General features: G+C 39.3%; 1 protein-coding gene across 1 annotated transcript in view; it reads right to left on the bottom strand.

The window, feature by feature from the left end:
• ACMSD (aminocarboxymuconate semialdehyde decarboxylase) overlaps positions 1-26,015 on the bottom strand; it is a 56,096-nt gene that overhangs the window by 11,105 nt on the left and 18,976 nt on the right. Inside the window, exons 3-8 of the mRNA XM_063079665.1 lie at positions 24,645-24,741; positions 22,360-22,409; positions 20,826-21,062; positions 17,517-17,610; positions 14,823-14,918; positions 13,510-13,682 (exon numbers count right to left, since the gene is read on the bottom strand). Of these exons, the coding sequence (XP_062935735.1) occupies positions 13,510-13,682; positions 14,823-14,918; positions 17,517-17,610; positions 20,826-21,062; positions 22,360-22,409; positions 24,645-24,741 (747 nt within the window). The remainder of the gene's footprint in view (positions 1-13,509; positions 13,683-14,822; positions 14,919-17,516; positions 17,611-20,825; positions 21,063-22,359; positions 22,410-24,644; positions 24,742-26,015) is intronic.

The raw sequence follows: 26,015 nt of genomic DNA, 5'->3' as shown, positions 1-26,015 counted from the left end.
TGTTTTTTTTCCCATCATAGACTAGTTTTGTCTGTTCTAGATTGTTTATATGAATGGAATCTTACAACATGCACTCTTTGGTATCCACCTTCTTTCATTCAGCCTTTTGTGAGAGTTATCTATGTTATTTATGTTGTTGTGTGTATGAATATAGCTTTAATTTTTGTTTTTCTTATGCATGAGTTTGACGGTTTATATCTTCTGCCCATTTATCTAAGTTGTTGTTTGTTTTCTTGCCTATTTTTAAACACTTTTGAAATATTTGGGATTTAACTCTTTGTCTATGATATGTGTTGCAAATATTGTCTCAGTTTGTCATTTGACTTCTTACTTTCATTATAGTATTTTATTGCCATGAAAAAGTTTTTCTTAACAACCAATTTTATCAATATTTTCCTTGTAGTTTCTAGATTTTGAGCTATCAATAGGAAAGTTTTCACTACTTCTGAGATATAGATGAATTTCCTCATGTTTTCTTCTAAATACACTTGTAATCTTGTCTTTTTCCTTCAAAATATGAATTATTTCTATATATTAGCACCAATCATGTTGTTAGAGTTCAAAAGATATTTCATGAATGAATGAATGACATATTTTTAGTCCTAAGCATTGTTTTAAAACTGTGTTATATAGAAAAAACTTGTAGACTGGCAGGGAGGAGACATAAGTGGGATATAAAGAACAGCAGATGGAAGAGGGGATAGAGAAAGACCTAACAAGCAAAGCTTCGCTCCCTACTACCACTCCCTAACTACAAAAGCTCTCTTCTCTCTGTCTTATTTGTTTATACATTATTATAAGATGTTGTTTGACTAAAGGTTTCCGTGGATTAAAAAGAATGTTTCAAAACACTGGACTAGAGTATTTCTTTTTTTGTTTTTGTTTTTGATTTTGTTTTTTGCTTCCCCACCCCACTCCCACTGGACTAAAGTATTTCTGCAGTTCCTCATGACTCTAATCCAGTGTTTCTCAGCCCTACCTGTATATTAATATTGCCTAGGGAGCTTTTTAAAAAAATACCCACCCTAGATCCTACCTAAAACCAATTAAAACATCATATCTGGGGGTGGGGTCTATATGTCAGTATTTTTTGTTTAAACTCCCCAGATGATCCTAATGTGTATCCAGGGTTGAGAACCACTGAACTAACCCCTGCTTTTGTCCTCAGTTAACCTCCATTGTATTCATCTGACTCAATGTCATGGCTATTAGGCCAAAAATATGGAACACTGGAAAAACTTATACTTTAGTAATTAGACTTATACGATAGCTGAGTTTAAGCTTTTAATGTACCCACCGTAGTAGTGTCTGTTTCCAATTCAGGATGTTAAGTAGCAACTCTGATTAGATTTGTATAATATTCTTGTCACTAATTATTGGGAATTGTATTTGGAGTATTAATGGGGTAATTTCACCAATTCTAATGCCTGGTGCACAATTGTTTTTTTCAAAGTGTGAACCTAAACCTGTTTTTCCTTCTGGCTGTTGGCACCGCTTTTCACTCAGTTGCCCAGGCCAGAAACCTGAGAGTCATATTGGACTTCTGTTTCTTCACCCCCAGCATCCCATGGGTCACTATGCCCTTTGGATACTACCTCTATGTCATTTCTTGCTTCCATCACTTCCTCTCCACTTCCCCAGTTCCTCCCTTAACTCAGACCGTTACCATCTATTAGTTCAGCCAAGTGTGACCTCTGTGCTTTTAAAGCACCCTACATATACTGTCACCTGCAGCATAATGAAGTTTCAGTCAATAACAGACCACACATACAACGGTGGCTGGAGCAATACCATATAGCCTAGGTGTATAGCAGTCTATACCATCTAGGTTTGTGTAAGTACGCTCTATGATATTCATACAATGATGAATCACCTAACAACGCATTTCTCAGAACATATCCCCATCATTAAAGGATGCATGACTATACTTTTATTCACAGCACTTATTATATTGCTGTGAGATAATCTCTAATAATAATAACAATATTTAACATTTATTGATTGATTCTTATGTGCAGGGTGCTATTCTAAGCCTTTTCTATTTATCAACTCACTTAATCCTCACAACCTTCCTATGAAGTGGGTCCTGTTATTATCTTCATTCAACAGATGAGGTAACATAACTAACTTGCCCAGAGCCATACAGTTAGTATGTGGTGGAGCCAGGTTTGTGTCTCCATCTCCTTCACTTAGCTAAGAACTGGGGCAGAAACTGTCCGCAGCTCTGAGCACAAGGTCTGGTATAGAGTGGATGTTTACTGAATTAAACTGAGCCGCTATTATAGTGCTCCAACTGATCTTCCTAACTCCAATCTCAACCATATCAATCAGTATGAAACACTGGAGAGAATGGTCTTTTAAAAAAATTGATCATGACATATCCCTCCTTAAAATCTCTCAATAATTCCCCATTGTCCAGCAGGTATAGCCCAAATTCCTTAGCATGGCATCAGTGGCCCCCAATAAATGTGAAAAGAAAGTGGTCCCAAACCGGAGCTGTGGCAGAATTTTGTGGTCTGATGGGACTAGCTGCTTTTCCGGGGGTAAGAATGAGTATTGCTGATAAAATACTTGAGCAATTTTCTGATAGATTAATAAACTTAAGAACCCCTCCTGGAAACCCATTTAACTGACTATTAGTTTTGGAACTAGTCCAAGACCTTTAACCAATAATGCAAAGAGGCTATCATCCTTAACTAGATATTCTTTTTAAAAATACAGTCTAACAATAATTATCTAATCATTTTTTCCTGATAAAATATCTCTGCTAAGGTGAATTCTTTGAATTGGACTTTTGAGAAAGCCCCTTCTTTTTTTTTTTTTTTTCTTCCTTTCAGGATTTATTATTTATTTATTTATTTATTTATATTTAAAGATATTACTTATCATAAGCATATTATTATTATAAATTATGATTTTTCTTTATGCCCTTTACCCAACCTATCCCTACCCAAACCCCTAGCCCAGCCTCATCCCCCCATCTCTATCTAGTATTCTAAAAGTTCAAGGAATTGTTTAGGTCTCTCCCCCCTTATCCTGCCCCCATAAGTGAGAACATGAGAAAGCCCCTTCTTTTGAGGCAAGTCTGGAATAAAACTGTGACACATGCTTATAATTAATTTGAGAATTGCTTTAACAAATGTCTGTGTTGGAGGAATGAATGCTTCAATGTATGAAAGAGGGAAGTGTGATTGTAACTAGGCAAGAAGTATTACATATATTTTAAATACTCTAAATTTGAGTTATTGTGAGGATAAAGGACACTGATTTCTACCAAAAATTTTTTTTCCTAAGTTTTATGAATAAATTTATATGAAATTTAGAGGAATGCCATGATAGACTAACAAGTTGATTTCTAGATTTCTAAATTCATTACTGTATGAAACCAAGCAAATACACCTGCTGATAGAAGCCCTAAAGACCCAAAGTTATGTCTACTCACATCTGTGCCGACAGCTGATCTCATTCTGAACTATCTACTTGGTATTCACTGGAGGTTCATTTGTCCTTATTTCTAACCACCTCTTGCTAAATCTGTTTACAATTCCGAAACACAACATAATTTTAAAAAGTCCCACGCTTATATGACATTTGTCAAGTACATTAACATGAAAATAAAATATTGAAATTAATTTTACTTTGTAGCAAGTAATTCTTCCATTCCCAATATTACAGCCTTCTTGAATACAAAAAATTTTAATAGGGGGTCTGTTCTGTTGTAATGTGGAGAAAGCAAAGCAGAAATGAAAACCACTCTTCCATAATTCATCCTTCCTGGTTGAGATACTGCCCTGCTTTCCTTCCTAAGTTGATTTTGGATGCTCATTGAAGAACATTATTATTTAGTAGCTATTTTGCACAGCTCCTCTTTATAGGAGATTAATTATCCATTTGTGATTTTCTGGTTTGTGAATTTTTCATACCTGTTATCTATCTGTACAACTTTTATTGATAACTTCTGGTAAACTTTTGACCTTTTCTAACTTGTTTGTAATATCTAAGAGAAAGAGAAGTGGGCACTAAAAAACTGGAAATGAAATTCTTGTTTAATTGATTTTCTTGTTCAGAGGGAGAAGTGATAAAAGGTAGGAGGGTGAAAAGTGGGAGGAATGGATTCCTCAAGAATTGTGTGGTCCTGTAAGATGAAGGCCACATACTCCATTGCTTAATACCAGTCTCTACTTGATAGATGCTTACTAAATACTTGAGTCAAAAACATTTTCCATTGCTATTCCTATCACCTACAAGTATTATTTCATAACTGCAAACTGATTATGTTTTACATGAATTACATGAAGAATCGTGGATTAAGGAAACATATGATGTGGTCTTGGATGACCATTGCCCCATTTTCCACTGACTGAGCTCCTGGGGATACCCAGGGCTCTATGACATCTCACGTTTCCAAGTAACATACTTAATTCTGGCTCTCCAAAAGCTGAACTTCCTTCTGTTTTCTCGTCTGTGATTCAGGATTCTATTCACTTGGGATCCACCATGATAACCAGTTTTTAAAAATATCTGTGCTAATGTAATATTTGCAAATATCTTCATTTTAGTAGGGTCTTTCCAAAGACTCTTTTAAATCCAAAGGAATAATTTGAATGGTGGGCATTTTAGGTACCAAACTGTGTCTTCTGGGATCCTGAAATTATACCTTCTAGATAGACACTGGCTTTCCTTAATAGGCAGTAAAGCAGTGGATTATCCTGATGGATTTCTCAGCACCAGCACTCTGCTCCAATACACATTTCCCTCTACAAAGCCAGCAACAACACATCTCCATATGAGGTCAGAGACTTACTGAGTTGATAATAATAGTGATTAATATTCCTGCCAGGGAAGAGAAATAAACTGCTCACCTGCTGGGATGCATTAACTTTTTCAGATTTTCAGGGAATGCTGCAAATGCTGAAAGATGTGGCTCACTAATAAGTTGTGGAAGACAGTTTCATTTTTCTTTGGGAAAAGAAACAATTAACTGTCTTCTCAGCATATCTCATGAGTAGCATTTGCAGCAAATACAACATAACTCTGTTATAGCTACTACAAAAATTCTAGTGTATCAGAGATTCAGTTTGTTTCCCGAGACATAATTTCGTAGAGAAAGAGCCTGGTTTAATTCAGTCAGTACAAAGTAAGATTAGCCTTACTTAGTTGAGATTTTACAACTCAATTAAACAAACATTAAGTTAACACCTAGTGTTTGTAAAGTGCTGGAATAGGGTGATCTAAATCTCTGACATTTGCATAGTCTTGTGGCATGGTAATATATTAACTCTTTACATCAATTCTGCCTGGTTGTCATCCCTATTTTACTGTTGTGGAAACTGAGGCTGAGACAGGTAAGTGACTTGATATTACAGGTCACCCGGCTAACAAGTGACGGAGCGAGGACTTGAACTCTCTCTCACTTAACCACAACTTCTTGATAAGATAGTAAGTTATACTCTTGTCCTCAGGAAGTTAATAGGTATCAAAAAAAGTTCCACTCTATTGAGGACTGCAGTGCACAGGAAAACACTATCATTTAAGCAAAATGCTTGGAGACTAAAGTATTAAAATAAATTTAAATATCAAGTTAGGAGGGAATTAGGCAAGAAACGCTTTTTGTTTTAAGCCATGTTGGAAATATTTATAATACATATGGTATACTCTACTGCCTACAATAGCCCTGGAAGTTATCAAATCTTTCTCTGATGATAAAGAAACTTTTCAGTGCTCCCAGATCATCCTAACCCTTAGAAGCCCTTGAATAGAGTAGTCTTGAATGTTAAAGATGTAGAAGGCACAGAAAAGGAATGAAGAAGCTTTGGTCATTGGGGCTGACTGGTCTCCAGCTTAGTTTTATTTTCTAACCCATAGATCAAATGCCCAAGATAAGATCACATTTATGCCTATTGTTGTAAAAAATGATACTGTTGCTCATAAAAGTGAACCATTTCTTTTACTATAAGATAAAAACACTTCTATTTTGCAGATTAGGAATTTCTGGATTCTACTTTAAAAATAAAAGAACATATGAATAGATATTTTGGTTGGAGTCACTGAAAATCTAACTTGCAAAAAGAGGCCTCTTCACTTAAAAAAAAAAACAAAAACGAGATGAAATTCACATAAGCTAAAATTAACCATTTTAAAGTATACATTTCAGTGGCATAAAGCACATTCAAAGTGTTATGCAACTATTATGTCTATCTTGTAACTAACTATGTAAAGTTATCTAAAAATGTCAACAAGCCTATGAGTTAGGTACTAAAACATTTTACATACCCAAAGCACAGACACATGAGGAAAGCATTTAATATGAAAGACTGAGACTTAAAAAAATAAAAGACAAAAAAGCTACTTGGAGGAAGACTTACAGGGATAAGTAAACTTCCAAAAATTCTTAGTGTATTCAGAGACAGAGAAAAGGTATTGCATCCACCCAACTAGAACAAGATATTAAAAATATAACAAACTCTTGGAAATTAAAGAAAAAAAAAGGCCAACTAAATAGAAGGCTTTATCAATAAAGTTGATGAAATCTCTCAGAAAGTAAAACAAAAGTTCAAAGAGGTGAAATGTAAGACCAAAAAAGAAATAATGTTCAACTGTAGAATAAAGGAATTCCAAAAAGAGAAAGAAGAGGGAAGGAAATAATTAAAGAAAGTTTACAGAATGAAAGGGCTCACCAACTGGCTACCACAATGGGTAAAAATAGACCCACAGCAAGTAACATCATGGTGAAATTTCAGAAGAAAAGAGAGCTTTTGAGATTAGGGGAGGGAAGCAGGTTTTATGCAAGGTTCAAAGATTAGGATGGCATTATGGTACTCAGTAACAACTCTAGAAGCCCGAATACAATGGAACAAGGTCTTTCAAATTCTGAGGGAAAATGGTTTCCAAGCTAGAATTATATACCTTGCCAAACAATTACTTGTTTTAAGGGAAGAATAAAGAATAAAGGTATCAAAAATTTAACCTCCTGTACTCCCTTTCTCAGAAAGTTCTTGGAGGATGTTTTCCATTAAGATGGAGGAGTAAACAAAGAAATAGAAAAAATCATGGGATTCAGGAAACAAGGAATACCATGAGAGAGAGAGAGTGAATATTCCTAGGATGATGGTGAAGGGAGATTTCAAGATGACAGCTGTGTAGCAGGTCTAAATAGCAATCCAGTCCAGAGTGGGGCAAGTCAGAAAGCTCCTGAAGATATTTCTTCAAGAATACAGAATTGGGCAAGACAGAATTGGGCAAGACAGAATTGGGCAATTCTGTATTCTTGAAGAAATATCTTCAGGAGCCTTCTGACTTGCTCCACTCTGGACTGGATTGCTATTTAGACCTGCTGCACAGCTGTCATCTTGAAATCTCCCTTCTACACAATTATTGAAAATAACATTGTACCCCACATGTATGTATAATAAAAAATATATAAAATCCTGAAAAAAAAATACAGAATTAATAGACTGCTGTAACCAATGTGTTTGAATGTACTAAGAGGAGAGTTACTAAGTTGGTGGAGAGTTTGGTATTAAGTTAGTGTAAGTGTGTGCACAACAAAATTAAATAAAATAAAAGAAGGAAGGAAGATACTCATAGGCTATAGCCATCTCATTGAACCTCAGGAGAAACCCTAAACCAGAATTGCCCAGTCATGTGGTTCCTGAATTCCTGAACCAGAGAAAATAAATGAGGTAATAAATGTTCATTGTTGTCTTAAACCAGTAAGTTTTAGGTCAATTGTTATGCAGCAACAGATAACTAATGCAGAGTTTGGTACCTGGAAGTAGGGTGCTGCCATAACAAAAACCTAAAAATGTGGGAGTGGCTTTGAAACTGATTAGTGAGAGGAAGTTGGAATAATCTTGAAAATGGTGGAAAACTAAAAGTCCTTGTTTATAAAGACTTATTACACGCCTGATGGCCTGTGAGAAGGCTGCAGTTAAGGGCTTAAGAGAGAAGGAGGAAAATGTTACTGGAAACTAGAGGAGAGGCGATCCTTGCTATATAGTAGCAAAAAATTTAGCAATACTGTCATCTACAGTAATTTGCAAAGTAGAACATATATTCAATGAACTGATGATATAGCTAAGGAAATTTCCAGATAAAATGCTGAAAGTGCTGCCTGGCTTCTTTTGCATTGCTAATAGCAATGGCAAATAATACTAAAATTGAGATATGGTTTTCTAGCAAAGATTAAATCCAGGGCACAATCAGAAAAAGATAGTCTAAAAATGAAGCCATGATGTGACTCAAATATCTTTGTTATGACTTCAAAAGACTTAGGCAGTGCCTCAAAGAACCATTCAGGCAAACAATAAGGGCTTCTAGGAAGCTTAACGGTGTTGTCCCTCAGCAGCCTTAGCGGAAACCCAAAGTAAAGATGGGCTTTTCTCAAAGATTTGTGGGTAAGGTTTTTGCCTAATGGTGGAAACAATAAGATTCATAAAAGACTCACACTTTTTAAAAAGAGAATTGTATTAGCAGAAACACCTCAAGTTTGGGCTGAAAGGAACAGATAGAACAAAATGAAAAGAAGCCTTTGGACTCAAAAACTTGTACAGGCATGAGGCAGTCTGTAAGAACTGCTCAGTCACAAACACGGGCTAACTTTCATTGAAAAGGCAGAGAGTAGAACCAAGAGCCATGGTGAATTATTCCTATGCTTTCAGTTCTCATCAAGGAACTGCCAACATGTGCCTGATAGATTTCAGATTTGCTAGTTTTTAGTGACTCCTTTGAAACTCCTGTATCACCATTTTATATTGAGTGCATGGGGGGCAAAAGAACTTGTCTCTTTAGTTCGCAGTTCTTCAGATTGAGAGAAACTGTATAGGAGGAGCCTTGCCCACAAATTCATTTAAACAATGAGATCCTAGACTTTAAAAATGACTCTGTAAAAATAAAATAAAATAAAAATGATGCTGTAAATGGATGAGACTTTGGGGGCAGTCTTGGTAGGAATGAGCATATTTTGCATTTAGGAGGAATATAAGTGATTTGTGGCCAGAGGATGGATGGTGGTAGTTTTAAACTATGTCTTCAAATTCTTTGATACTCCTCTCTTCAAAAGGTAGAGTCTAATTTCACTCCCCTTAAATGTGGGCCAGATTTAGTGACTTGGCTTCTAATGAATAAAATGTGGCAGAAGGAATGGTATGTGACTTCTGAGTCTAGCAAGGTTAGCTTCTGCCTAGTGTGCATTTGATCTCTCTCTCTCCCCTCCACCACCTCTCTTCGTCTCCCTCTCCCTTCCCCTCCCCTCCTCTCCCTCCCCCTCCCCCTCTCTCTTCCCTTCTCTTCCTATAACCTCTCCCCATTTCTCTCTCATCACTCATTCTTGGGGGAAGCCAGCTGCCATGTTGTGAGGACACTCAAGCAGCTCTTTGGAGAGGCCCACCTGGGTAGGAACTAAACCTAGTACCAGCATAAAAGTCATAGGTAAAAACCCCATTGGAAACAAATCTTCAGCCCCAGTCAAGCCTTCAGGTGACTGTAGCCTTGACTGACACCTTGCCTGCAACCTCTTGAGAGCCCTTGAGCCAGTTAAGCTGCTCCTAAATTCCTGACGTGCAGAGACCATTAGTGATAATAAATGTTTATTGTTTTAAGCCACTAAGTTTTGGGGTAATTACTTATGCAGTAATAGATTACCAAAGGATCTAGCCAAAATTATGATATAACCATAACTAGTGAATGACCTCTCAAAAATCTGTCCACCTATATACAGTGTATTTTCTATGGTCATGTTACTATAGGGAGGCAGCAAAGCTTTCCTTTTTTCATATTTTACAGTGATAGACTGATAAACATAACTAACAGTTTTTGCATCTGTCTTTAAAAATGAGTAGGCATTGTTTATTTATTTTTATTTTAAAAAAATTTTATTGAATCAAAATTGATTATACATATTCTTTGGGTTCAACACTGAGATATGTTAATCAGATCAATATTACTAGCATATATATTGTTACAAATCCTAATTATTCTTTATGCCCCTTGTCCAATCTCTCCCCATCCCCCATCTAATTACCCTAGATTTCTTCTCTCCTTCTCATATAATAATGGTTACTCTGTTGATTTGTTGCCTAGATGATCTGTCCAATGCTGAGAGGTGTGATCAGGTCCCCCAATAGTATCATAGAGCAGATGCTTCTTTTGTCGCTCTGAAATGGGTTTTGTGGAGAGAGACATCCTCTTCTTTTCTTTATCTCTGCTGGTGACTCTTCTTTTGTCAATGCACTCCATTGCCTGGTGGGCCATCTGTGTGGTGGTTGTGGCATCTAGCCACTTTTAAGGCAGCCATGGTTATTGTGGTGGCTGTGGTGGGCCACCCACATGGAGGTGATGTTTATGGCATGCTCCTTGGCACTGGCAGTGTCCCTGGTTGTGGGGAGTGTCTGGTCCCTGGCTCTATACCTTGGGTCCTTGTGCAGGCCCTGAGGCACTGGCACAGTGTGCCTGTCTATGGGAGGGGAGTCCAGTCCCCAGTCCATACCTCAGGTCCATGGGTGGGCACTGAGGTGCTGGTGTGGTGTGCCTGGTAGTGGGAGGGGGGTCCAGTCCCCTCTCCATGCCTCAGGTCCCCAAGTGGGCCCCAAGGTGCTGGCATGGTGTGCCTGGTTGTGGGAGTGGGGGGTCTGATTCCTGGATCCATGCCCCAGGCAGGGCCCTGAAGCACTGGCAGTGTGCCTAGTTGTGGGAGGGAAGTCCAGTCCCCTTCTCCCTGCCTTGGATCCCTGGGCAGGCCCTGAGGTGCTGGTGCAGTGTGTGAGTAGGCATTGTTTAAAAGCAAAGAATTTTAAAGGTGGAAGGGGACCAAGAGATTATGTAATTCAAGTCCTTATTGACCAAACAGCACAGTGTTTTAGAAATAGTAAGTGCTCAATAATGGTTTTGGCTTTTACATATATGATATCTATCTCTGCTTAAAATATTGTTTAAAATTTTGGTTTATCAAAGTAATGTTTATATGTAGTTAAACAGTCAACTATCACTAAAATATCTTTATTACCAAAAGCAGTCCTATGCCTTCTTTCCCAATTCTTGTCACCCAAGGCATCCACTTTTACATTTTTAACTTGCATCTTCTGATAATTACATTTATATTTCCAGATGATAACCTTATTCTATTGTTATTTGATTTATTAGCTTCAGGGAGTATTTGCTGATTTCCCATTATGGTCATTGAGAATTTCTTTATCTCTACTTCTCTATTTTCCCAACAGAATTGCAATTTTCAGTTAAACCAGTACTTAGCATTTACACTATTATGACTATAAATATTATTCACTCATGTGTCAAGTAATATACAATGATTATCTGCCATCATGCAGGTTTTTGTTTTCTTGGAGTTATTTCCTTTTCTTTCATTGCTTAATTTTGTCTGTATGTACGGCTTATTTGTTCCTGATGCATCAACAGTTCTGTTAAATGTCTGGCAATAATTGTTTCCAACTATCAAATACACCAAATCATCCTCCAGTTCCATTTTTTTCTTTCCTAGAGCCTTCCTCCACATCATTCTGTCTTTCTGCTCGAATCTGCACAGTTTGCTCTCTAAACTATATGTCCTGTTAGGACTTTCCTAAGCCATTCTGATTTGGGAATTGTTTTTGAAAAAGAATTTGCTAATGTGAACTTAACTAGAATGAGGAAGCATTAATATTTTAAAGAAAATCCTAAATTATTAATATATACTGCTTCTTGTCCTGGATTTACCAGCCTGTGAGGTCACATAAAATGAGGTCACATTTGCTTTTGATGCCCAAATTATAATAGCTCAGGCCTTCACAGTTTGAATGCAAGATCTCAGCACCACTAACTTTGGGAAATGCCTTCTGAGTTTTCCTAGGGGCCCTTAATAGGGGTTCACTCGCATGTGCTCACTAACTAGTGTATCCACTGGTTACCATGAGGTGCTTGCTGTGCTTCTTCCTCTTCTGCTCTGGCCCCCTGGCCAATGTGTATTGCACTGGGTGCTGTTTGAAGGTGCTGATAGTATCCCTCACTGCTGATGGGAGCCCTCAGAAGACGGGTTTGTATTTGCCAACGGTGTTTTCTCCTGGCATTTCCATTTCCAAGAACACTGGGGGATACTAGCCTTGATGGAACTTGAGAATGACCCTTTCTGCAATTCCATTTCATTTTCTCTCTTTCCCTCGTCCATTACCATTGCTCAAAATCCAGAGCTCACAAAGTCCTTCAGCTTCTCCTCTTTGTAATTTTCTACTTACATACCTCTCCATCATCCTCCATCTAAACCAAAAACAATCAACAGTCACAACTAATTGCTAAACACCCATCTCTGCAGGGACAACACAAAAGCTGGATGGCTCAGAGACACAGCTCAACCACATAATTTATTACCAAACTAGAATATTATTTTCTCAAACCTGAGAAACAGTGTTAAAGTGAGATTAAGTATCCATTCTGGAGACAGAACACTACCTGCAACTTCCAAATGAGAAACCTCTCTTTCTGCTAAACAAGATTTTAAAAACTTTCAGGTCTAATCTCCCATCCGAGTACTAACCAGGCCCAACCCTGCTTAGCTTCTGAGATCAGATGAGATTAGGCACGTACAGGAGCTATCAACTCTAATCTTGACTGAAGTACAATTTTGCAAATCTTTGAATATGTCCGTATAATTTTAGAAAACCCCAAAGATTTTTTTCCTTAGGAAAATTGGGAAATCTTATATAGATATCTGTAAGTAATAAAACAGAATTGAAATACTAAATATTTCAGACTTTTCACTAATTCACACTGGCCTTTGCCCTAAAAATTGCCTAACTTGCTGAATTAGATTTTTTAAGGAATAATTAAAGGTTAAGGTACTATCAACAGGGAGATCTGCTAGCAGACCATGACAGAGAAAAGATTTCTTCTTGTGGGGCTTAAAGTACCACTGTGCTGGTCCTTTGATCAAATGAGAAAATCATTTTCAAAATGAAGGCTAAATTACTCCAGGAAGAAATTTCAGGACATGGTATATAAGGCCCTTCATCATCTTCCCCTGGCTCCCTGTCCAGTGCTATTTCTCAGCCCTGCATTTTTCCCCTCGTTAAAGTTCCAGTTTTCTCCATTTAGTAGATGAGGACAGTTGTGTTAGAAATTTTCCCAATTAGTAAGAGATAGAGCCAGGATTTTAACCCAAGTCAATTGGACTTCAAAACTGGTGGGTCTTTCCTGCTTGCCACATTGCCAAATGTCATTTTGGATGGTTATAGAAATGTCCCTAAGGAAGAGGAGATGATCTGGGGGGAAATTCCCAGCCATGTGGATTATCTGGGATTTCTCTGACATGTATAATGGTTCCCCGGTGATATACACTTTATGTTGAGGGAGGCCCTGGAGAGAATCCTCCCTGTGCAAACAAACCTAATCCCAAATCTGACTGTCCCTCTCCTTTCTTCTAATGCCTTTTCTTCCATTCTTTTTTCTGAGGGAAGCCAAGTAAGTGGTTGCCGATTCAGCATTCTACTCCCCATAAACCATCCAATGGCAGATCCAGCTTACCTTTCCTATGACATCTGTTAACAGCTTGAGGGACAGAGGATCATGAACCAAAGAGTCCGTGTAAAAGGAACCAAGGTATTTCTTTGGATTAGTTGGATTGTCCTGGGCACAAAGATCTGGGCGCATGCTGAATCCATGGGAAATTCTTCCCACTGTGAAAGGGAAGGTACCACCTGCAAGTAAAATCCATTAGTGAGGGGCTGATATTGATGGGAAAGGATTCCTTTCAGTCCTGATGTTGTATGAATGGAGGAGAAAATGTAGCCCAACTGATTGACAGCAATTACAAAGAAGCTACTGGGTTCCAAATGTTGGGAGTTGACCCAGAAGGAATGACATTAACTCATCTAGAAATTCAGACTTGAGAAATTTATCCTAAAGAGAGAAAACAAGCATATAAAGATATGTGGTCAATGTTTTCAAATGTAGTGTGGTTATAATAGCAAAATACCAAGACAACCTTTCAGTTGGGGAATGTCTGAATTATAATGGCACATCCATAAATGTAATGTCATGCATGAAGCCATCAAAAACAATGGAGCTCTGTATTTATTGACATGGAATTTATTTCTTTCCTATGTTGTTGAGAAGAAAAAGGAGAACACCTATACGAGTACAGTTTGATATTTTGTGTGTGTGTGAATGTGTGTTTCCAAGAGTAACAAACTCAATTACCCACAGGGACCAGGTAGGCAATGTAAATAAATGAAATAGGCCTATTTGTAAACAATGGAGGATGGTAGGACTATTGCAGTTTGGAGAGCTCATGGTCTGACTGGAGGGGTTTGAATAAAATATAAAACCAAATAAAACAAAAACTGTGCTAACCAAACTAAACTTGCCTACAAAAATGAAGTTTGGTCCCCAAACCATCATATGACTAGAATGATGACTGGAAGCCTGTTATGGACTGAATCGTATCCCTCCAAAATTCATGTTGAAGCCCTAACCCCCAATGGGACTGTATTTGGAAAAAGGACCTTTAAGAAGGTATTTAGGGTTACATGAGGCCATAACGTAGGGCCCTAATCCAACAGGACTGGTGTGCTTATAAGAGGAGGAAGAGACACCAAATCTTGCTTTCTTCCCCACCCTCCCTCCTGTAGAGGAAGGGCTGTGTGAGAACACAGCCAGAAGGCAGCCATCTACAAGCTAGGATGAGAGACCTCATTAGAAAACAACCCTTCCAAGACCTTGATCTTGGACTTCTACCCTCCAGAACTGTGAGAAAACAAATTTCTGTTGTTTAATCCACCCAGTCTGTGGCATTTTGTTATGGCATCCTGAGCTGACTAATACTGATAGGTTCTCACCTCCATGTGCGAAACACACTTTCAGTTTAGGAAACTTCTCAAACACTCCACCCATGATCATGGAACAAATGGCCATGGTGGTCTCTGTTGGCATTCCTAAAAGAGAAAATAGTTAACAAGGTTCAGAAGCTCAGCAATGTTAATGGCTGGGGAACAACAACATATGGCTGGAGAACTGTCAGTGCTAAGGGACATAAGGCCCCTGTGTCCCAGCACCGTTTGGCTATATACAGGCCATTACTATGACAAGGAGAACCATCTCTAGATTCCTATTTTCCACTTGCTGGGAGAGTCTTCTAATGTCTAGGAACAGTTGAGGAGCCAGAGGACCTGGCTTTTATCCTGATTCCCTCAACTTCAGCTTCGGAGGCAATGGGGCAAGAAGAGTGCAGGGAATCTGAGCTGAACCCTAGATCCTCCAATGTTCTATCTCCTGGCCTTTGACAAGTTATTTAGTGCCCCTGTGTTGCCCGTCTTGCAAGGGTGTTGTGGAGCCTTGCAAATGATGATGTCAGCAGATGGCCAGAACTTCATACTGGAGGTGCTCAACAAGTATTTCTTCATCTGTCAAATGGTAATAGTACTGGTTAGGTCCTTCCAGTGGGTGGTTTTGAGGATTGAGTGGACAGTTTCTGGCACTTGTAAGTGCTCACTAATTATTAACTATTATTATTATTCCTGCCAATTCTTTGCTGAGGTTGAAAATAACTGGATTAAAATAAATTATTTCAAGTACTTTGTGCTCCCAGAAGAAGCAGCTGGTCCATGTCTGATGCCTTCACCCCCAAGGAGCCAGTCCGGGCTACATTGCTAGACGGCTGACTGATTTCTAGACCATGACTCAGAAATCTCCTACTGCCCTGCACCTTCTGGGGAAGCCTAACTCTCCAACCTGCCAAGTGGGGTTTCACCAGATGCTCATTATGGCAGAGTTACTCCTGGATCTCTGGCCTCCTGGGAGTTCTGGAAGTATGATGGATTAATATTCATCGGGGAGTGGTTTGTGGGCACAGCTTCCTGAAGATGGGGATGGACAGCACCACTTGTTTCTGGTGTTGGGATTCTGCTTTTCATTAATTACTTGAACCATAACCCCACAGTCCATTCTCCATATGGGAGCCAAAGTTACATTTACAACATGAATCGGATTATGACCCTTCCCGCTGGGAATCTTCCAATCCACTAATGACCACCTTTGCATCCAGAATAAAATCCTGAAATTAGACTGTTTGTTTGAGATCTGTGTACTTGTTTAATCATCTCTTTCCTCTAGCTAGAACATAAGCTCCATGAAGGCAGATTTTGTTCATGTCTATAACCTCAGTGCCTAGTACAGGGAGGGCCTGGCATACTGGAGGAGATCAATATATATGTGTTGCACAAATGAATGATGAAATGACTCTACATGCAAATGCTCTCTTCTCTTTTTCATGTGGGAAGTTGCAATATAAATAAGTTTGTGGGACTTGTCAAAATTTTGTGAAATCAGAATGAGATTTTCTTTGAAGCTGGACTGTACTGGGCCTGTTAGGTTATCTATTCCTACCAATTGTTGCTCAAGAATTTGGTGGGGGATGGGTAGGAAGCTGCCTTACTAAATACTTTGGTCTCCAACAGCAAACACAGGAGCATATAAAATGTCAGAGCAGAAAGAGACATTTGAAGGAATCTAGACCAGCTCTCTCATTTGACAGATGAGGAATGAGGGGCCCAAGAAGGTAAAGTGATTGCTACAAGCTACACAGTGAAATAGAGACTAAGCTGGTACTGAAATTTAGTTTTTGACATCTACTGTGTTGGCTCCATTTAATTCTTCATGGTGGTTGCCATTTTGATTACTCCATAATTACTAATTTTACTAATTGGGCTGGGGAGGGGATGGATAATGGTCACCCCCTAAAAAAGTCTAGCACTTCTCCTTTGGGGACCCAATTTCCTTTGGGTTTGTAGATGAGCTACAGTTTTCACTTGTAGCTCCAGAATTTACACCTGTTCTTCATCTCTTCTTATCAGGACTGATCATGAGAGATTGGACAGGCCAAATGTAGGTTTCTCCTCTTTCCAGTTCCCTTATCTTCATGTGGAACCATGAATGAATAGTGCAGGAGGCAAAGGGCAGAAGAGAGGGGCACATAACAGGAAAATTGAAAGCCTGGTTCATCTATAATCTAAGGCTTCATATCCTTGGGTGGTGGAAGTTGACCTTGTACTTGTAATTCCATGGTCCTCATTTGTAAGAACTGATGCTGTTATCAGCTTCTAAAAAATCTGCTAGGCAGGCATGGTTACTTCTTTTTGGAGCCTCTTTGGGAATCTGTGTAGCAAGGTGGCTTTGGAGTCAGACAGATCCGTGTAAACTCCATTTTCACTTATTAACTGTATGATTTGGACACCTTATCTAACCACTCCATGACTCAGTTTCTCCATCTGTAAAATGGTCATTATGATGTCAACCACTTAGGTTAAATATGTGATTTATTTATGATACAATTTATTTGCAATCATATTGGACATGATTAAAATTAAATGAGTAATGTATACATCACTTATCTAATTATCAATAAATGATAGTTGCTGTTACTCACAATCTTTTTAATTATTTATACTTTCTCTCTTTGATATAATAGGGTTCCACAGATGATTGGAAAAATTCAAGAGTTAGTCCTCTGTTCTGGACCCCAAGCTGACACAAACCTACGAGCCAAGGGAGCCAGTATTTGGCCATCCGTCCATCCATCTGCATGTCCCAGGGATGCACAAACAGGCAACAGTTTAGCCTTTCAGCTGCCTTCAAAGAAGCAATGAAAGAGAGAGAGATTTGGATGAGCCAGCAAATACAAGGTACTGTTTTAGGGAAAATGCTTTTCTCTGAGTCTATATTGATCTGAATAAATAAACTAAATTACTTCTGAAGTTGTTTCTTGGTCTATATAAAAGAGTCATTGACAGATTCTGCTCCTGCTTGGAAAATAAAGAGGACACTTAGAATTAGCAAAGGGGGTTGGTGGATTTACTATTAAAGTTGATAAATTCAATATATTGTTTGGCAAAACAAGTCAGAGGAAACATCCATCATTCAAACATTTTGGCTGAGAGCAAAATGATCAAGAACTCATCCCACACTTCAAATGTAAAGGAAATTTTTCCTGCTGGCTTCTACTTGGTCCACTCTTTTGGAAGGACTGCTGAGATTGTATTCTTAGAGTCAGGACACTGTGCTCTCCCCTTTTCCCCACTTGGAAACCTGCGGCTGTGGAAAGTATGGAGGTGATACACTGGGAGCTGGGGTCAGGGCTGGGCTGGGCAGGGTGGCCTGACCCAAGCCAAATGGCCACTCAGAGCCCAACATTGGGGGTGTGGGGAGGAATTACTGAAATCTACAGGCACTCACAGCCCCAGGAGCCCAGCTGAGCCCCTAATAGTCTGCTGTAAATGAGATGACCTCAGAGAGGAAAGAGCTCTCAGTGCCTCAGCGAGGCAGGTACTGAGATGAATGTTGTGGTCAAACCTGCTCCAGGGCTTTGGGAAATGGAAATACCATCTGGATGGAATGGCCTTTATTCAACAAAATGTTTAATGAAAATAAGTTCCTTTAACAGGCATTGAATATTAGTGCTTATCAAGATTCAAAACAGATTTTCCTTAGGACATTTACTTTCCAAATATATTGGGGTGCTGGAGTGATTCATCCTACCTTTATACATAAATATTTGTGCTAACCAGGCTGATGCAATGTGACTTGTGTGCATAAGCATTTTTCAAATGGAAAAACAATTCTGAGACAACAGAGGACTCTGGAAGTGGCAGGTAAACTGAAGAAATGATTTCTAATTCAACAAGTTCTGGGAAGCTGGAGAGAGATAAGCCTTTTGAAGGGAGAGGAGCTAATTGGTTTCTGATAATGGACACAGACTGGAAAGAGAATATCAACTTCTCAAGATGGTCTGGGCTTGGCAAAGGCACACGATCATGGTATCTCAGTGGGATTTGACTCCTCATTAGGATAAAACTTTATTCTGTGTGCCTATGTTGGTTCATTTCTATTCAATTCAAATTAACGTTTTTTAAATCTTTTATATCCAAGGCATTGTAGAGGACATAAAAAGAAGTCACCTGTATTCTCAAAATCATAACTAACAGTAACTGAGAATTTACCATGTGCCAAAGCTGTTATAAGAATTTTATAATTATTAACTAGTTTAATCCTTTATGAGATGAGCACTCTTATTACCCTCATTTTACCAAGAGGGAAACTAAGGCAGATAGAGGCTAAGTAACTTACTCAGGTCTTGTGGCAGTCTGGCACTACTATTTTATCTGCCTCATGCTGGTAACAAAGTCTTTTTTTTTGAAAAATTGTGTTTTTCTGAAAAACATGTTTGTCTGAAAAACTGACCTGAGCATGTATAATTGGGTTCAGTCACTAAGAAGGGAGTTCTAGGAAATACTGGGGACAGTTAGACATTCTGGAGCACAGGCTTACCTTGAAATGACAAAGGCAACTTGCCTCAAGGTAGTTCCTCTCATTTGTTTCAGCACGTTATTGACACAAGATAGAGAGAGAAGAGAGGCAGGCAAGCTTTGCTAACGAAATAAATGTGCTGTCAACCCCAGGACATCATGAGTCAACTGGGGCCGGATGTGTGCTCCTGAATCCCCTCAGAGACTGGCAGCCCTGCAAACAGCCTAGTTAGAATGATTGATGGGTCGACTAGTCACACAAATGAAAATATTCATGTGGACCCCAGCTGGCTGCTGTTGCTTTCTGAGCCCCTTGGTAATTCATAAACCCAATACCAATGAATAACAAAATGACTTGCCGCTGAAGTCTCACTCCCACTGCACTGAAACAACTTGGATGTACAAGTAAATAAATCCTCTTTCATTGCTCATTAAAGTTTCTAGAAAACATTCATTGCATCAGCTTAGCCACTGCAGCCAATAAGCTTCAGGGAGTTCAATATTTATAGAAACATTAAATCTTTCAAGTCATTAGGAGGCAGTTTAACAGGCAATCCCCCAATTCGTGGGCAGTCACCATAGATACAAACATGGAACAATTTTTGCATGTAGAGTTCAATAAATATTATATAAATAAATGATCAGTGATTGCGGTGCCTGGTGAGTCCACAAACATCTACTTAATTCATTATTAAAGATTTTGCGTTTACAATGAAAATAATAGAAAACAATACTACTATAATTCTAGGAAGGGAGGAAGAAATTAAAAAATGCAATTGAGTAATGAATTATGTGTCTTGAATCCTGGTACTGAGGAGTGCAGATTTAGTTACAGAAAGAACAGAAAGTAGAGGAAGAGGAAGACAGGTAGAGAGGACTATGGGAGTATGGACACTTGACATTGGATACTTCAGAAATGGATGGCACTGAATTTCTGAAAACGTTTTATTATGAAAGATTTTAAATATAGAAAGTATAAATAATAATACAATGAACATCCATGTACTAACCATCTAGTTTCATCAAATTTTAACATTTTCATGGCAGTATTTTTCATTGTGTATTTTTAAAATGCATCTTCAAAATATATGGCTTAAAAAGTATCTTAATTGAGGTTTGGTTAAATTAACCAAAACATATGCCTATATTGGAATATTCTGCAGTTATGTAAAAATCACACATTAAGAGAATTTTCATTTAGGTTGGAAATTCTCAATTAGGATATGAAATCACATGTGTAATAGAATTCTAATTTCGTTAACATATATGCAAGTAAAAAAACCATATGAAATGTGCTATAATGGTGGTTACTTAGGGCTGGCCTAGGAAGCATTTCCAGCCTTCCCTCTTCTGTAGAATGGCCCACTCCTTTTTGGGGGGCTGTTTGCAACTCTGCTACCCTCTGATACCCATAGGCATCTCTCCCCGACTCCCAATGGGGTGGTGGCTCATCTTCTCCCCGCCAGCCCCCGGCATGGTGCCTGCCCTGGCTAGGCCTTCTGTGTCTGCTGCACCTTGGCTGAGCAAGCACCGTGTACTCACTGCGAAGACGGGGATGAGTTCCTGGGAGTTCAGGTCCCACTCGTTGATGTGGGAGCCAATTTGGACCCCTGGAAAGCCCAGCTCCTTCACACAGCGCTCCATCTCCTTGATGGCCAGCTCGGGGGCCTGCATGGGCAACGTCCCCAGACCCACAAATCTTCTGGGGTGTCTTGCAACGGTGGTGGCTATGTCGTCGTTTAAAAGTTGGCACAGGTCTAAAGTGTCCTGAGGTTTGGCCTGGTGGAGAAAGGGAGGGAAAACCACATCGTTCAAAACCTACTTCTTTAGACATTTACTCTGAACAGCACATTCTCACTGGCTTTACCTCTCAGAAAACTGAGGTACAGATTGAGAAAGGCCACAGAAGGCCTGGAAGCCAATCTTTGTAAAAGCAAAGAAAGCTGTTATATTGCTGATTACTTGGAAAAATCGAGGCTAGAATCAGAAGGGATGGACACAATTACTGGGCTTGGCATCCTGACACTAAAGATGGAATGACAGTGGGCCACTGCCCACTGCAGACAGATTTTGACCCCCCACCCCCCACACCTTCTTGAGGGATGCCAGGCTGGCTCACGGGCCTCTCTGGTCCCTGCCTGTCCTCCTTTCTGTTAGCTGTGACACTCAGGACTGGCCTCAGCAAAATGCTGAGGCAGATGAGGTTTGCTTTCAGTTACCCTAGCTTTCCCTTCTTTACATTTTCTTTCCTTTCAACATCACCCTGCTGCCAGGAATTTGGCACTCTCTTGCAATTCCAGTTGTCCAGTTACAGTGGTACCCAATCTCATAAATTCAGGTATATTGAGGTCTTAGGGCACTTTATTTTAAGTAGTGAATCTAATCACAGGAAAAGATAAGGACTAAATCACTTAATACTGGATTTATGAGGTGGGGGAAGTACATGTGGGCAGGTGGTATTTATATCACTCTTAAGTCACAATGTGAGTGAATATCTGCTTGGTTGAGCAAGTACTTAGTGTGCTCCAAGCTATGTACAAAAATTTCCACAGATGGGAAATCATGTCTGAAACTTTTAGGGCTGGAGATTTATTCAGTTGGGGAAAGGCATTTAACTCCAGGAATCCTCTTTTGAATTGTATATTTCCCTGGGAGAGGTAACATATTAGACCATGATTATCATTCCCACCTCAAAATCATTCTCATCTCAGAATAAATTGGCTTGTCAGTTTCCCAGCAAGGCATTGCAGGAATGAGTCATGAGACGGGTAAGTTCTAGTGGCGATCAAGGCTGGGTCTAGAACTGCACTGCACTTTAAAGAGAGTCACATAGCAACATGTGACAACTGGCTACTGTATGGGACCAACGACATGGCTAAGAAGAAAGGACTGGGAGGGGACACTGCCATTTGCGAGGCTGAGGGACCCTGCTGATCTCTAAAGGGGAGGACAGTTGTGTGTGTGTGTTTGGGGGGCTTGGTGGAACCAATGGCTAGACTTGAGGCATCTGTCTACTTGCTGGGGAGCTGGACACAGCCTTCACCACCAAGAAGATGGTTTGAGGTTTCACACTCACCCAGTAGCTAAACATGATGGGAACCGTGGAAAGCGCTTGCACCGTTACTCCTAGACACAGACACACAGAAAGGCAAAGCTGGTGAGAAGAATAGCCCCAGCCCTGGTGTGCCTTCCCCAGGGCCTTCCCCAGGGCCAAGAGGCCAGAGAATCTCTATCACAGACTGCTCCCACTCTCCCTCCCTGTGCTCCTTCTCTCAGGCCCTCTCTTAGGCCACCCTCATCCCTTAGCTTCAGGATCAAGGGAGAGAGGAAAAAAGCTGGGCAAAAATGAGATCACTCAAGGGAAACTGATCCCATTTTCCAAGGGTTATCTCTACTCTCCTTCCTGTGAAATTTTATGTAAGCAAGACATTTCTCCACCAATTTTTTCAGGGCTTTCCATCTTAGGGCATGCATGATAGAATATATCTCTCCCTGCCCCTTTAATTCAGCTCCTCAGTGAGGCTGGATGGAGTCCCACGGTCTGGAATCCCCCAATGGGACCCTGAGTTTGGCTCCAGAATCCAGGATGCCAAGAATCTCTTGTCTCCAAGACAGCCTGCCTCCTAGGATTGTTGTAAAGATTAAGTGAGTTAATTCATGTTAGATACTTAGAACAGTGCCTGGCCTGAAGTAAGTGCTCAGGAAGAATTAATCATGACTATTCTCCCAAGGACAGCAATGAGACACACACACTTCATCTTTACTGGAGCCTTAAGCAATGTTTTCTGACACCAGCCCAGTCTCATTCCCTCTAGTTGTCTCCTTGAAAGGGTGCATCCTTGCTCTACCTCCACATTTATAGCAAAACCTTACTCTTTGCAGTAGATTTGGGAAGCATTTTCTTTCTTCAGCTTCCCTCCCACTCCAATATCTGAAGAATCTTCAAAAAGTTCATAGAAAGACTGGTATTATCTTTTAATTTTTTTTTTTTTTCCTGACCGGTAAGGGGATCGCAACCCTCGGCACAGTGTCATCTGCACCACGCTCAGCCAGTGAGCACACTGGCCATTCCTATATAGGATCCGAACCCACGGCCTCAGCGCTACCAGCGCCGCACTCTCCCTAGTGAGCCATGGGGCTGGCCCTTAATTCTATTTTTTTACAAACTTTTGAAGTTCGCTAATACTTTTAGAACAGGGGTATATACATTATGTTCTGTGGAATGGTCTACAGACGTGCTTCAGGCTCTCTGCAAATTTCAATTTGAATGCCGCTTAAATATATTTTTAATTGACAAAAATAAGTAAAACTATATCTGGGCAAAGGTATCCTGCAACATATTCTAACATGCCAGAGCCCACCAATTCATTCTGGGCTGACAGGTTGACTTCTATTTTGCAGACCTTGGAATGAAATGTCTCCTGCCATCTCTGTGTATGTATTTGAACTTTTTATAAATATGTCTTTGACTAGGAAGGTGGTAACTGGATTTTTTTGTTTTCTGTTTAAATCTAGATCACTGATATCAAAATTTAGGCCTCACAATGTCAGTGGTGGTGAATTCCCCATCATTGCCCATGAGCATGACCCGTATGTGCCCAGTAGGCTTGGTGCATTTTCTTGGGTCATGCTCTCCTCAGGTGGCACAGTCAGCCAGGCAGTAACAAGTGAAAGCATAATGTGGCCATCATGTCATATTTTACACAGTCTTTGCAATTCTTTTGAATTGTGGGGACTTGCTTGATTTTTAAATATAGGAAATGCAAGCAGTTCTTAGAAATTGTTAGCAATTTAGCTTTGAATCAAACATTTCCTAACTCTCTTATTTCAAAATTTCTGGATTGGTTTCATTGTAGAATGTTCTGAAATTACATGATTAACTTTTTTGTTTTACCTGCTTCCATTCCACCCTTTATGTGTCAATGGGGATGCTCTGTGTGTAGTGTGAGACAAACTATAAAAAGAAATTGGATCCTAAGTCTGACTAAGCAGGCAATTGGCATCCTTAATCTGTGATTTTCAATTTTTACTGTTTAATTGATTGTATAATAAGAATACTATAAATTAGAATTTTAAAACGTTTTAAATAATGAAATGACACTTTTATCTTTTTGATGATATAGCATTTGATTTTAAAACATGGTATAACTGATTAAAAAAATTTAAAATTCATACTCTAAAAGCATTGTAGTAGAAGGCCCCATCTCTTCCCCTGTGAAGCTGGAACAGCCTGGCCTGGCAGAGAAAAGGGGGTCAGAGGTTGCCCTCATGTCACTCATGTGAAGTGGTTAACAAACTGTAAGGGCAGACATTGCTTTATATCAGATGCAAACATTGGTAGCATCTCTCATTATTAAATACCTGTTTGGTCCATTTCTCTAATACGAGTTTCTGGATCCCAGCAGTTCTCTTGGATTACTCTGAAGACCTTTCCATCTCTCAGCATCTTTGCTTCTCCCTGGGGCAGAAAATTTATATCATGAAAAGGCAACCTAAGTTCACTTGGGTTAAACGTTCCTTGTATATTTTGGAACATGTTTCTCACTTAACATTTTTAGGGATTTTTACTTAATCCTTGCAGAAGTAGTAGAAATCTGTTCACTTAACAGAATTTGTCTTTTCTTCCTCATGCCTTTCTTTGGCCTAGGGTTGAAGAAGTGTGCTCTGTGGGTGTTAGGGTCTGGACACAGAGATAACAGGGTCTCGGTCATGCCTATCTGGGCTGCATAACTGAGGAAGGCTGATCACCTTGCCCATCTAAACCACTGGCTACTAGACCCAAGAGGATGGCCCAGCATCTGGAAAATGATAGATCTATAACATTTTAGATTTGGAAAGACATTTGAGATAGACCAACTCTCTTGTTTTATAGAGGAGCAACCCATGGATAGTGAGAGTAAGTGATCTGTCCAACAGAGCAGGCCCACTGATGTCAACACCTCCAGGGGGAGATAGGTAATGGTGTTAATCAGTCCAGCAGCACATACAGGCATAATGCCTGCCTGTTATACTACCTTTTTAAGAAATTTTAAAAATGTATTTTTTAAAATTGATGAACAAAAATTGTATATATTTATGGGGTATGACATGATGTTTTGATGTGTGTATTCATTGTTGAATGGCTAAATCAAACTAATTAACATATCCATCACCTCACATACTTATTTTTTTGTGGTGAGGACACTGAAAATCTGCTGTCTTAGTAATTAACATAATTCTTCCAGGTTCATTCATGTTGTTGCACATGACAGAATTTCCTTTAAGGCTGAATAGTATTACATTGCGTATATATACCATGTTTTCTTTATCCATTCATCCATTGACAAACACTTATATTGATTTCATATCTTGGCTATTGTGAACAATGCTGCAATGAATATGGGAGTGCAGATATCTCTTTGACATATTGATTTCATTTCCTTTGGATATATGCCTAGAAGTGTAATTACTGGATCATATGGTACTTATATTTTTAATTTTTTCAAGAAACCATATGATCATATCAATAGACAAAGAAAAAACATTTGAAAAATTTTAACAATTCTTTCATGATAAAAACTCTCAATAAATTAGGTACAGAAGGAATGTACCTTAACACAATAACGTCCGTGTATGATAGTCTTGCAGCTAACATCATACTCAAAGGTGAAAAGTTGAAAGTCTTTCCTGTAAGAACAGGAACAAGACAAGGATGCCCACTCTTGCCACTTCTATTCAACATAGTACTAGAAG

Source organism: Cynocephalus volans, chromosome 1, assembly GCF_027409185.1.
Source record: "Cynocephalus volans isolate mCynVol1 chromosome 1, mCynVol1.pri, whole genome shotgun sequence".
Taxonomy (NCBI): Eukaryota; Metazoa; Chordata; class Mammalia; order Dermoptera; family Cynocephalidae; genus Cynocephalus; species Cynocephalus volans.
The sequence above is the reverse complement of the archived record's forward strand: the minus strand, read 5'-3'. Positions and strand labels throughout refer to the sequence as shown.